The sequence below is a fragment of the Balaenoptera acutorostrata genome, chromosome 19 (genome assembly GCF_949987535.1).
Source record: "Balaenoptera acutorostrata chromosome 19, mBalAcu1.1, whole genome shotgun sequence".
In the NCBI taxonomy this organism is placed as follows: Eukaryota; Metazoa; Chordata; class Mammalia; order Artiodactyla; family Balaenopteridae; genus Balaenoptera; species Balaenoptera acutorostrata.
In genome coordinates, this window is record NC_080082.1 from 50,449,264 (window position 1) to 50,460,526 (window position 11,263).

The 11,263-nt window shown below is 55.9% G+C and overlaps 2 protein-coding genes across 2 annotated transcripts; one reads left to right on the forward strand and one right to left on the reverse strand.

Moving 5' to 3' along the window:
* The first annotated feature begins 644 nt into the window (after window positions 1–644).
* On the forward strand, window positions 645–8,419 carry CAPNS1 (calpain small subunit 1). The gene is made up of 11 exons (XM_007165235.2): window positions 645–771; window positions 1,648–1,868; window positions 2,797–2,830; window positions 3,110–3,199; window positions 3,368–3,425; window positions 3,523–3,587; window positions 5,454–5,522; window positions 5,624–5,702; window positions 5,840–5,956; window positions 7,676–7,734; window positions 7,923–8,419. The coding sequence occupies exons 2-11, from the start codon at window positions 1,666–1,668 to the stop codon at window positions 7,947–7,949; spliced, it is 801 nt and encodes a 266-aa protein (XP_007165297.2). The 5' UTR covers window positions 645–771; window positions 1,648–1,665; the 3' UTR covers window positions 7,950–8,419.
* A 739-nt stretch (window positions 8,420–9,158) lies between these two features.
* LOC103003421 (cytochrome c oxidase subunit 7A1, mitochondrial) lies at window positions 9,159–10,784 on the reverse strand. The gene is made up of 4 exons (XM_007165190.3): window positions 10,697–10,784; window positions 9,896–9,982; window positions 9,688–9,772; window positions 9,159–9,290 (listed from the first exon to the last, which is right to left on the reverse strand). Exons 1-4 carry the CDS (start codon window positions 10,709–10,711, stop codon window positions 9,235–9,237), a joined length of 243 nt encoding a protein of 80 aa, XP_007165252.2. The 5' UTR covers window positions 10,712–10,784; the 3' UTR covers window positions 9,159–9,234.
* Window positions 10,785–11,263: the final 479 nt, after the last annotated feature.

Below are 11,263 nucleotides of genomic sequence, written 5' to 3' on the forward strand. Positions count from 1 at the left end.
ACCAGGCTGTGGCCAGGGGACTCTTCCTGTGTCTGGGCCCCTCTTTAGAGACTGTAAGACTGAGACTACACTTTGGGCCCGTCCAGGAAAAATGGTGACCTGGTGACCCTGACTCAGGGGGTCAAGGGGTGTGTATGGAGAAGGCACAAGACAGTCCAATTCGTAGGCGGAACTGGACCGCCATCAGGGCTGTGCCGCAGGATCCCCGCCACAGATGCGGGCGCTTGTCCCCGGACTGTGGGCCAAACATAACTCGGGGCCTCCAGATGCTGCTTGTCGCGACAAGGCTAGGATAGGGGACAAGTGCCAAGAGCCCCAAGAGTTCCTTTCCGAGGAGGCCGAAAACCACATCTGTGAGCGGGTGGAGGCTGGCTTTGGGGCGAACATTCACACTACAACACTAGGGGGTGACCTTGGGCACGACGAGTCCTCAAGTCACCTCGGAGTTCTCGTCCCCGGGTGCCTGCACCTGGAACCAAGTGTAGGGAGAGACCTCAGCTCTTTAAAGTCAGGGCGGTGTCGGAATGCGAGGCACCGGAAACGCAGGACTGAGCCCGGGCGGCCGCACCCCATTACAGGAGGCGGTGCCGGCAGGCACACGCGGAGTTTCAATGTCGGCTCTAGGACCGTGCGGATGCCGCTGGGTCGCCCAGCAAGTGCCTAATCCGGCCTCTTCCGCCTGAGTCACCCGCCCCTCCCTGCGGAGCCGGACGCAGCCGCAGGCCCCAGAGCAGCACAGACTAGCGGACCGGCCGACAAGCGAGCGAGGTGGTGAGCGCCCAGTCCGGACTCCCCCTGCACTCCGTAAACCCGGCCCTGGAGGCCTCCCGACCCGAAGAGATCCTCAAATCTTGGCCTCAGGGGTCCACCACACCCACGATCTCAGATCCGAACCCCCAGATCTGTCCGGCCCTAGTTATCCCGCCCCGGGGACTTTTCCACCCTCCCTCTCAGGATCTAAAATAGGAGCCCATGGATTTGAGAGGCACCCCGTAAATTCAGCCCTGGGTGTGGCCTCCAGGACCACGATCCTGGATCCGTGCTCTCAATTCTAACGGGGACTCCGTTATCCCGGGCCCCGGGACTCACACTCAATATCTTAGACCCGAACCCATAGACACAGCGATGAGACTGTAATCCCGCTGCTGGTTGTACCTAAACCCTCAAGCCCACATTCTGGATTTCCTTAACTCTGCTCCAGGAGCCTCCAGGCGGAGAATTTCTGATCCACGCTCCCGACCCACCCCAAACCCCTAAATCAGTCTTAGGGCTCTGGATCTCAGATTCGAGAGCCAACTTGGGGCCCCCATCTCGAGAACCCCACTTGACCTGGCCGGTGTCTGGTGCCTAATGATGCCTATGCGTAGACTCAGCCTAGAGTCCTTCAAGCCAGACGCGGACCCTTTGGACCGGGAGGAGGTTTCAAACCTGATCTTGCGTCCCTATGCCACCCAGCCAAGAACTACCTTCCCCCAGAAGCCCAGACCCCATCCCGAATGGACCCTCAAGCCGCAGCCGGAGGATAGGTCTCCGCCTAGAGGCTTCATATCACTCCCCCAAGTCCAGCAGTCAGAAATGCGTATTTCTGTGGGGGAAGGGGCGGGCTCAGGGACGAGACAGCCACCTGACCCCTTTTTCCCTCCTCAGGAATCTTGAGTCACAGCCATGTTCCTGGTTAACTCGTTCTTGAAGGGTGGAGGAGGCGGCGGGGGAGGCGGGGGCCTGGGCGGGGGCCTAGGGAATGTGCTCGGAGGCCTGATCAGCGGGGCCGGAGGCGGCGGCGGCAGAGGAGGAGGCGGCGGCGGCGGTGGCGGCGGTGGTGGCGGAACTGCCATGCGCATCCTGGGCGGGGTCATTAGCGCCATTAGGTAAGGCGGGGCCTGAGGAGGGGCGGGGCCTGGAGGAAGAGGCTTGTCCAGCCAGGATAGAATGGGGTAACCTGGACACTGACCAGGAACCTTAATTAGGCTGGGCCGGGCCTGGGCTAGGAGACCGGCCTTGAGGGGGCCGACCGTAATGAGTTCATGGGGGCGGGGCTTGACATGGGGGTAGTCTGTTGTGGGGACACTATCGGATGGGACCGGCGGGGCTTTGGGAGGTGGGGCTTAATGGGGCTGGCGTGGCCTACTTCCGCTAACCTGGAGACAAACGTTAAGGGGGCGGAGCCAGTGAGGCTGGGTATCACTTCATGGGGGCAAGGCTAGTCTTATGGGCGCGGCGGGGCCCTCCTAGGTGGGTCAATGAGGTGTGCCCAGAAGAGGTCTAACCGTAATGGGACAGGGGATATGGCCTTGAAGGGACAGGGCCTGGCTGGGAACTGGCTGGTTAAAATAGAAAAATGTCCTGGTGGAGGTAGGTCAGGGCGTCGGTAGGGGCCTCGTTAGTCTTGGCCACTGAGTGTGATCCCTTAAAGGGGTGAGAGCTAATGGAGCTGGGGTGGGATCTTGGGAAGACACAAGTGTTCAGAAGCCGTGGCGATGGAGCAGGTTCCTAGACAGGTGGAACCCAGGAGGGTGGGGCCCCGGGAAGCTGGGGCCGAGCTTCTATGAAGTGAGCTCTCGTCTTTTGAGGAATCTGCCATTGCGTAGGTGTGCCCTGGCAAGAGGGTGTCCTACCGTGGGGGCACAACCAGGGCAGCGAGGATAGGGACAGGTGAGGACAAGGACTGATGAGGCGGGCGGAGGGAAGAGGTAGGTAGGGCGGCGAGCTGGGGGTTGGGGGCTTGGGGTGTGTGGGCTGGTGCTGCCCGTTGGAGGCCCCGCCCCCTGGCACTAACTCCCCCTTGTTTCCCTTCAGTGAGGCGGCTGCGCAGTACAACCCAGAGCCCCCGGTAAGCCACCCTTCATAATCGGAGACCCCTCTTCTTCAAAGGGACAAGGACCCATCCTTGTCCCTTTGAAGAAGCCCCACACCTCTCCTTATGAAATTTGTCTCATTAAGTCTCTCCCTTGTAACATCCTTAAACTTTGCTATATCCACTCCCTATTCATTGACCACTTCTCATTCATTGGTCACTCAGCCACCCAGGCCACTCTGACTTTCCCACCTAAGGCTGTCCTGGCCAGGGCACCCCTCCCCCTACCTGCTCTGAGATCTCCTCCCTCTGCAGCCCCCTCGAACCCATTACTCCAACATCGAGGCCAATGAGAGTGAGGAGGTCCGGCAGTTCCGGAGGCTCTTTGCCCAGCTGGCTGGAGAGGTAAGTAACCTGGGGCCCTCAGAAGTGTCCTAACCTTTCCATGCCTTCCCTCTGGATGCCCTTTACATGTACATTTGACCACGGCAATCCCAAAGTTCCCATCCTCCTTCATGACATGCCCAGACCCCTTTCAGTCACCCCTGACCCATTCCTAACTTCTCCCCCTAGGACATGGAGGTCAGTGCCACAGAACTCATGAACATTCTCAACAAAGTCGTGACCCGACGTGAGTGACTGGGGTCAACACACAGGGCAGGTTTAGAGGCATGGCGGCTGGGGTAGCTGTGATCTCTGGCCTCTGACTTTCAACCTGCATCCCACAGATCCTGATCTGAAGACTGATGGTTTTGGCATTGACACATGTCGCAGCATGGTGGCTGTTATGGATGTATCCTTGAGGGCAGTCTGGTGGAGGCCTTGGTGAAGAGGGGATTTTCTTTTTTGCTTTTCTTTCTTTTTTTTTTTTTTGGTTGTGCTGCACGGCTTGTGGAATCTTAGTTCCCCAGCCAGGGATTGAACCCGGGCCCTCGGCAGTGAGGGTGAGGAGTCCTAACCACTGGACTGCCAGGGAATTCCCAAGAGGGGATTTTCTGAGAGCATGATTGGGGCAGTCAGTGTGTAGCTTTCATACCCACAGATGTAGACATGTATATATCAGAACACACACCCACCTTGGACATACGGCAATACATAATAACATCAGCTGTCATAACATGTTGCATAGGGTTAAACAAATCCAGCTCTGCCCTTAGCAAGGTTACTGAGCCTGTCTGTGCCTCAATTTGCCTCTCTGTAAAATCGGGTGAATGATAATGGTGATACCAAATTGGAGTTGCACGCAAATGGTTTAGCACAGTACATAGCACATAAGTGGTGTGTACATGCTAACTGTTACCATGATCTCACCCAGGTAGATTTTTCAGCTCTGAATCTGTTTCTCTGTCACTGGGGTATAATACTGGTGGGACTGGTGTCTTGAGGATTTAGTGACAAAAGTGACATTCCTGAGAAGCTTAGCACTATCTGACGTGTACTTGGTCATTTGATAAGTCTTGGCCATTGTTGCTATTTATTGAGAATTTATCAAGTGCCAACCCCTGAGCTAAGGGCTTTACACCAATATACAGCCCTCTCATTCACTTTTATTTATTTGTTTATTTATATTTATTTATTTATTTTTTGGCTGCGTTGGGTCTTCGTTGCTGCACGTGGGCTTTCTCTAGTTGCTGCAAGTGGGGGCTACTCTTCGTTGCGGTGCGCAGGCTTCTCACTGCGGTGGCTTCTCTTGTTGCAGAGCACAGACTCTAGGCGTGCGGGCTTCAGTAGTTGTGGCACGCGGGCTCAGTAGTTGTGGCTCGCGGGCTCTAGAGTGCAGGCTCAGTAGTTGTGGCGCACGGGCTTAGTTGCTCTACGGAATGTGGGATCTTCCCAGACCAGGGCCTGAACCCATGTCCCCTGCATTGTCAGGCGGATTCTTAACAACTGCGCCACCAGGGAAGCCCCTCATTCACTTTTTATCACAAACCCAGCAGGTATTTACTCTCATCACCTTATTTCCTTAGAGTTCTAAGATACCCTTGTTTTTTTTGTTGTTGTTTTTTTTTTGTTTCTTTTTTAAAATCATATATTTATTTATTTACTTATGGCTGCATTGGGTCTTCGTTGCTGCATGTGGGCTTTCTCTAGTTGCGGCGAGCAGGGGCTACTCTCCGTTGTGGTGCACGGGCTTCTCATTGCAGTGGCTTCTCTTGTTGCGGAGCACGGGCTCTAGGTGCGCGGGCTTCAGTAGTTGTGGCACGTGGGCTCAGTAGTTGTGGCTCGCGGGCTCTAGAGCCCAGGCTCACTAGTTGTGGCGCACAGGCTTAGTTGCTCAGCGGCATGTGGGATCTTCCTGGACCAGGGCTTGAACCCGTGTCCCCTGCATTGGCAGGCGGATTCTTAACCACTGCGTCACCAGGGAAGTCCCATATACCCTTGTTTTTTACATGTCCTAACATTTATAACATTGAATTACTGTTGAAGAATTTTATAAATGAGGAATTCCCCGTGGTTATGTTTAAAGAGTCCTTATCATTTAGAAGTATAGACTAAAATAAGTATGGCAAAATGAACAATGAAGCCACACCCAAGATGACATGACTAGGGTGGGATGGCAGCTGGGGTTTTAGCCCAGGTTCCCCTGCTTGGCCATTATCATCATCATGTACACAGTGCACACATCTGGGTACATTTATTCTTAACACCCTCTCACCAGAGTGACACGACCGGCAAACTGGGCTTCGAGGAATTCAAGTACTTGTGGAACAACATCAAAAAGTGGCAGGTGTGTGCAGCCTCTGAAACTCCTAGCACAGAGACCCCCAAGCCATGGAGATGCCATGCCCCATGATGCTTAGTTGAACCCTGACCTCCTTGTCCCCACAGGCAATATACAAACAGTTTGACATTGACAGTTCAGGGACCATTGGCAGCAGTGAACTCCCGGGGGCCTTTGAGGCAGCAGGTGTGGCTGGCGGGAACGTGATGGGGCTGGGGGTGGGACTGGTGAGGCAGCCCCCACTGAGCTGGGCTGAGCCTGAATCCTGGGGCTGGGAGGGCTGGGCTCCGTGGCCCCCACACCTGAGAGACAGTCGTTCTCAGGATTCCACCTGAATGAGCATCTCTACAACATGATCATCCGACGCTACTCAGATGAGGAAGGGAACATGGATTTTGACAACTTCATCAGCTGCCTGGTCAGACTGGATGCCATGTTCCGTGAGTGACACCCCAGCTCTCTTCCTGGGTGGGGATTTGTCCAACTTCCATCCGCCAAGCCTCCTCTGAGCCTGACCCTGAGGTGGGCAATGTTCGGGGCACAGCAGTGACTGAAACAGCCCTAGTTTCTGCCCTCATGTTACTCACAGTCCAGAGGAGGGGAGGCAAATTACCAGACAGTGGGATCGGGGAAGCCTAGGCAGAGCGATGAGGGCTGTGAGGGGGAAGCTCAGGGCAGATGGGGTTTAGATTTGTGACTGGGGGAGCTCTCACAGCTATTCAACCCTAACAAGGCACCTGATGCAGCTTAAGGGGTCAAGGAGGGCTTCCTGGAGGAGGGAGGGCACATGTGAGTGGAGACCTGAAGGATGAGGAGGAGTGACCCCAGCAAGAGGGCGGGGACGAGCGCTGCAGCGGGAACAGCCTGTGCGAAGGCCTAGAAAGGAGAGTAGATGGTGCTTTGGATGATTTTGGTTGGACTTGGTTCAGAGTGCTAAAAAGGAAGGGGGTGGGGTGGGGAGACATAAGGCTGGGAGGGGTCAGTAGGGGCTGGATCATGAGGGCTCTTGTGAACATTAATGCACTGAATCCTTGAGACAGCCCTGCGAAGTGGGAATTATTGTCCCCATTTTCTGGAGGAGGAACCTAGGGTTCAAGGAGGCAAAATTTCTTGCTCACAGCCACTTAGCTAGGAAGTTGCAAAGCTAGAATTTGAACTCAGATTTGTCTGAGAGAGTTGCATAAAAGCAGGCAGGAGCAATGGGCCTGGTCAGGCTGTGCAGGCTGTGAATGCCAAGTTCAGGGGTGCTCAGACTCTACTGGGGACAGTGGACAGGGTCCAGGCAGGGGAATGACAGGGTCTCAGGTTTAGCTTTAGGAAGACCTCCCGGCCTCCCAAGAGCCCAGGGAGGACAATGCATTAAGAGCATGGGGAGAGGAAAAGGGGGCAGGTATGTTGGGGACATGAAGGGAAGGTGGGAGAGGACGATAGGGCAGATGATGCCAAAAGTCATGTATGAGAGGGCCCAAGAAATGGCCTTGGATTTACCAGCAAGAGGGCCAGCAGTGACTGCAACATCCAGGGTACCAGGCGAGTGGGCCCTTGAGGGTGGTAACTGAGTGGTGAGTGAAAGAGAAGCCACGAAGACAGTATGGGTGCCTGTTTGCCTACTGGTTTGGCTGTGAGTGAGGAACATGGAGTCGAGTTTCAGGGCAGGAGTGGGGACCACACCAGACTGTAGGAGCAGGAAGTGCAGCACCTCCTTCCGGTAGCCTGCACATTTCTCTGTGCCTTATTTTTTTTTTTCATTTTTTAAAAAATTATTTATTTATTTATTATTTATTTATTTTGGCTGCGCTGGGTCTTAGTTGTGGCACGTGGGATCTTTGTTGCGGCATACAGGATCTTTTTCTTTTTAGTTGCGGCATGTGGACTTCTTAGTTGTGGCATGCATGTGGGATCTAGCTCCCGAACCAGGGATTGAACCTGGGCCCCCTGCATTGAGAGCGTGGAGTCTTACCCACTGGACCACCAGGGAGATCCCTCTGTGCCTTATTTTTAAATGACACTTATCTCACAGAATCGGATTAAATGAGTTCATACATGGAAAGCACTTTATACATTGCTTGGCACAGAGTACTAGCCATTATTATCATCATCCCATATATTAATATATTTTTATCCTAAAAGCCAATCCCTCCAACCCTTCCTTTCACCAGGTGCCTTCAAATCTCTTGACAGAGATGGCACTGGACAAATCCAGGTGAACATCCAGGAGGTAAGAACCCCCATCCTGGGATGTGGGATCCTAGCAGGGGGCCCCTCCCCTCAGTCCCATGTACCAGCTCTGGGCTGGGGCTCCCTCCCTCCTATTTTCCCAGCGACCCCTGGGTGAGGGCAGAGAAGGGCTGCTGGTGGTATTCTTAGGTTCCCTGATCCTCACTCTCGGTGCCTTCCTCTCCCCAGTGGCTACAGCTGACCATGTATTCCTGAATGGGAGTCCCAGACCTGCCCCCTCATCACCTCGCTGTAGGAGTCGCCTTGGACTCTTCAGTCTCCCCCAGGGCTGATCCTGTTTGCAGTCACATCTTCATGGCTCCTGCTGACCCACAGGCCTTTCTGTTCTCCCAGCCCTTGGCACCTGGATTCTCAGTCAACAGCCAGGGCCCAACATGCTTCAACACACCCTGCCCCAGCACACCCATCTCACATCTACTCCATAATCCCTCTCTTGCATCTGTGCCAAGCCCAACGTTTGTGTTGCTTGCACACCCCAAGGGCCCTTCTCAGTTCTGGGAGGATGACTCCAGTCCCTACACACTCTGGCACACCCATTCAGTTACCACCCAGGCAGCTGAACTCCAGGCTATAATAGGCCACATGCCCCAGTGCCTTTGTCTGTATTCTGCTCCCAGCCTGCCAGGCCCAGGAGGAAATAAATGCACCCTAGTTGCTCTCTCTGAGATCTGCCTCCTGTTCTGAGAGTTGAGGGGTGGCTCTGGCTCTATTTGGGGCAGAGGGAGTCTGCCTCCGCCTGTCTTCTAGTCCTGGTCTTTTTTCAAATTCTCGATCCCAGTTGAGCTGTAGCCTCATTCTTTTGGGGTCTTTTTTTGGCCCCGCTGCATGTGGGATCTTAGTTCCCTGACCCAGGATTGAACCTGCGCCCCCTGCATTGGAAGTGCGGAGTCTTAACCACTGGACCGCCAGGGAATTCCCTGTAGCCTCATTCTTGCTGAGATCTCTCACAGAGCCTGCGGAGGCCAAGACTAGAAGCCTGGACCATCTCTGCTTCTGCTCCAAGAGCCACGCTGGTGGGAAGTCTCAGTGCTACCCCTGGCTCTGTCCCCCAAGGCCATGTTTGCCCCTCTCAGCTTCTGTGCTTGAGTGAGTCTGTCCTCACTTGCCTCTGCCTCTGTGTGTCATACATTATGCTCAGCATCTTCCTTCCCACCCTCCGGCCTCTGCAGGGAGAGGGGCTGCCATCCCAGGATACAAAGCCCCTGTCCCATTCCAGGTCCCCAGGCCCTGAGGGGCAGCCCAGGGGTGCTGTGTGGGGCTCCCAGCCCTTCTGGGAGGGGTGAGAGGCAGCGATATCCCAGGGACAGCCCTGGTCTAGCGTCGGAGACTCAGGGCTGGGGCAATGGTCTGTCCACAGGGCAGAGATCACTTGCTGGTGGAAGGCTGGGAGGTACACACACGGAGGACAGAGCCGGGCTGGCTTCCCCAGGAAGCCAGCACATTTATTGATGCTTGTTCAGGTCCTGCAGACTTCTTGGTTTCACTTCTTGTGAGGGAAGGAGGCCCAGCCAAGGAAGTACAGGCTGTAGACAGTGCCTAGGGAGGGAGTGTGGGGGGATACAGAATGAGACCCTAATTCCCTCCCTGAGCCCCCTGCAGATTCCCCAGTCACCATCCTGGATCTCAGCCCTACTTCAGGCTCCAGCTTCCTTCCCAAACTGCACTTCAACTGGGGAAATGCTGGACCTTGATCCAGACCAGGCTTTGGGCTTTCTCCCCAGACCCATCACTAGCCCAGCCGCCCTCCTGGGACAGAAGCCCAAGCCCTAGGGTGCTTCCTCCCTATTTGCCAGCCCAGAGCCCCATACCGTCCCACACCAGCTCAGAACCCAATCCCCTCCCAAAACCCCAGCGCTGGAACCAGCCCCTTCCCCACTCCGTCTCGAGTCCCGCCTCCTCCCGAAGTTCAGGCCCAGTCGGGCCCTGCACTCACCTCCCAGACACAGAGCCATAGTCACTCGATACAGGATGTTGTCGGTTAGGCCGCCCTTCAAGTGCACCGGGAGGTCATTGTCCGCCTGGATGTTGGGGGTAAACGATTGGAAAGGCGCTGCCTACTCGGTAGACCTTAAGCTCCTGCCTGCCCAACTCCTCTTCAGGACCAAGCAGGCGGCCCCGGGTCCTCCCCCCGCCCCGCCTACCTGGAAGAGTTTTTGTTTCTCAGCCACTCGGTTCTCGAAGCGGTTCCGGGCGGTTGAGCTAAAGGAGCGTACCAGTGCCTGGGAGACCTGTGGAGAGGGGATGGCTGGGTATTGGAGGCGCCTGGAGGGGTGTCCCGGAGGAGGTCCCGCTGGGGAGAGGGTGTCGGACTTTCCGAGGCTCTGACTCGGGGACGGTCCTGTCCCTTGGGAGCGTCTCAAAGGCAAGATCCGAACTGGCAGCAAGAGTGGGGGAGGGTGTCCTGTCAAGAAAGGCCCAGAAGAAGGGGACTCGTGCCTAGAGGGTCTGGCTTGGAGGCTATCAGGCTGTCTAGAGGGTACTATTGGAAGAGGATTGGACCCAGAAGGGAGACTCATGTTCTGCGGGTCCAAGTCCCGGAGAGGTTTTTTGCAGTTTCCTGGATTAATGGGAGGAGCTCAGGTGCCGGGAACGTCAGGACTGGATCTGCAGTGCCTGGGGGATTTCCCGGCTGCCCGAGAGCTTCGGGGGCGGGGAAGGGGTGTTACGTTCCCGGTGCCTAAGTCCCGAGGTATAACGGGAGCCCTGGATGAAAGGAAGTTCAAACTCGGGGCTTTGGGCCATGTTAACGGGTCCCCGGCTGTCTCAGAAGCTCTTGGACTGGGAGCTGGGGGGAGGGGGCCCCAGGCTTATTAGGAGGGAGTCCCGAGTCCTGAAGGGGGCTCACGTTCCAAGTCCCCAGATCCCGGCATGTTTGGGGAGTCTCGTATAGGGGCGAGGGCTTCCGGGTTGGGGGACCCAGCCCGACCCGTGGGGGCCCTCACCCGCAGGGCCCTCATCCTGCGTCCTCCTCTTCGGCCGGAGTCACCTCCCCTCTCCGCCCAAGGACAGACGGTGCCCTCCCCTCCGGGGGAGTCCCAGGCCACGCCCTCGGCGCGCCCCGGGACAGCGAGGCCCCGGCGGCCGCTTTCCGATTCGTCCAATAGGTGGGCGGAGAAGACGCTGCAACCCCATCCCCGCATCCCAGCGCCAAATGGTTGGAGCACCCATCTGTTACTCAACTCGGAATTCTGTTGGTCCGCGTGGAGAGGAAAGCGGTTCCAGAGAATTCATTTTTGGGTTGTTTCTGCGGAGCTATCGGCCTGGGGCAAGTGCAAGTCCTCCGTCGGGTCCCTCGGATCTCTCCCTATCCGACAGACGTTGGAGAACGAGTAAAGGAAGGTAAGATACCATCTTTCATTATGTCAAGTGCAGTCCTTTTCCCTCCCGTGTTGAAACAGATTGCTGTGGCTTTGGCTAAACGTCAATGTTCATTTTGGGTTTAGGGACCATGTAGTATGGAAAATGCACTCAACTCACACCTCATCCAGGTGAGTGATGGGAACCAAGGA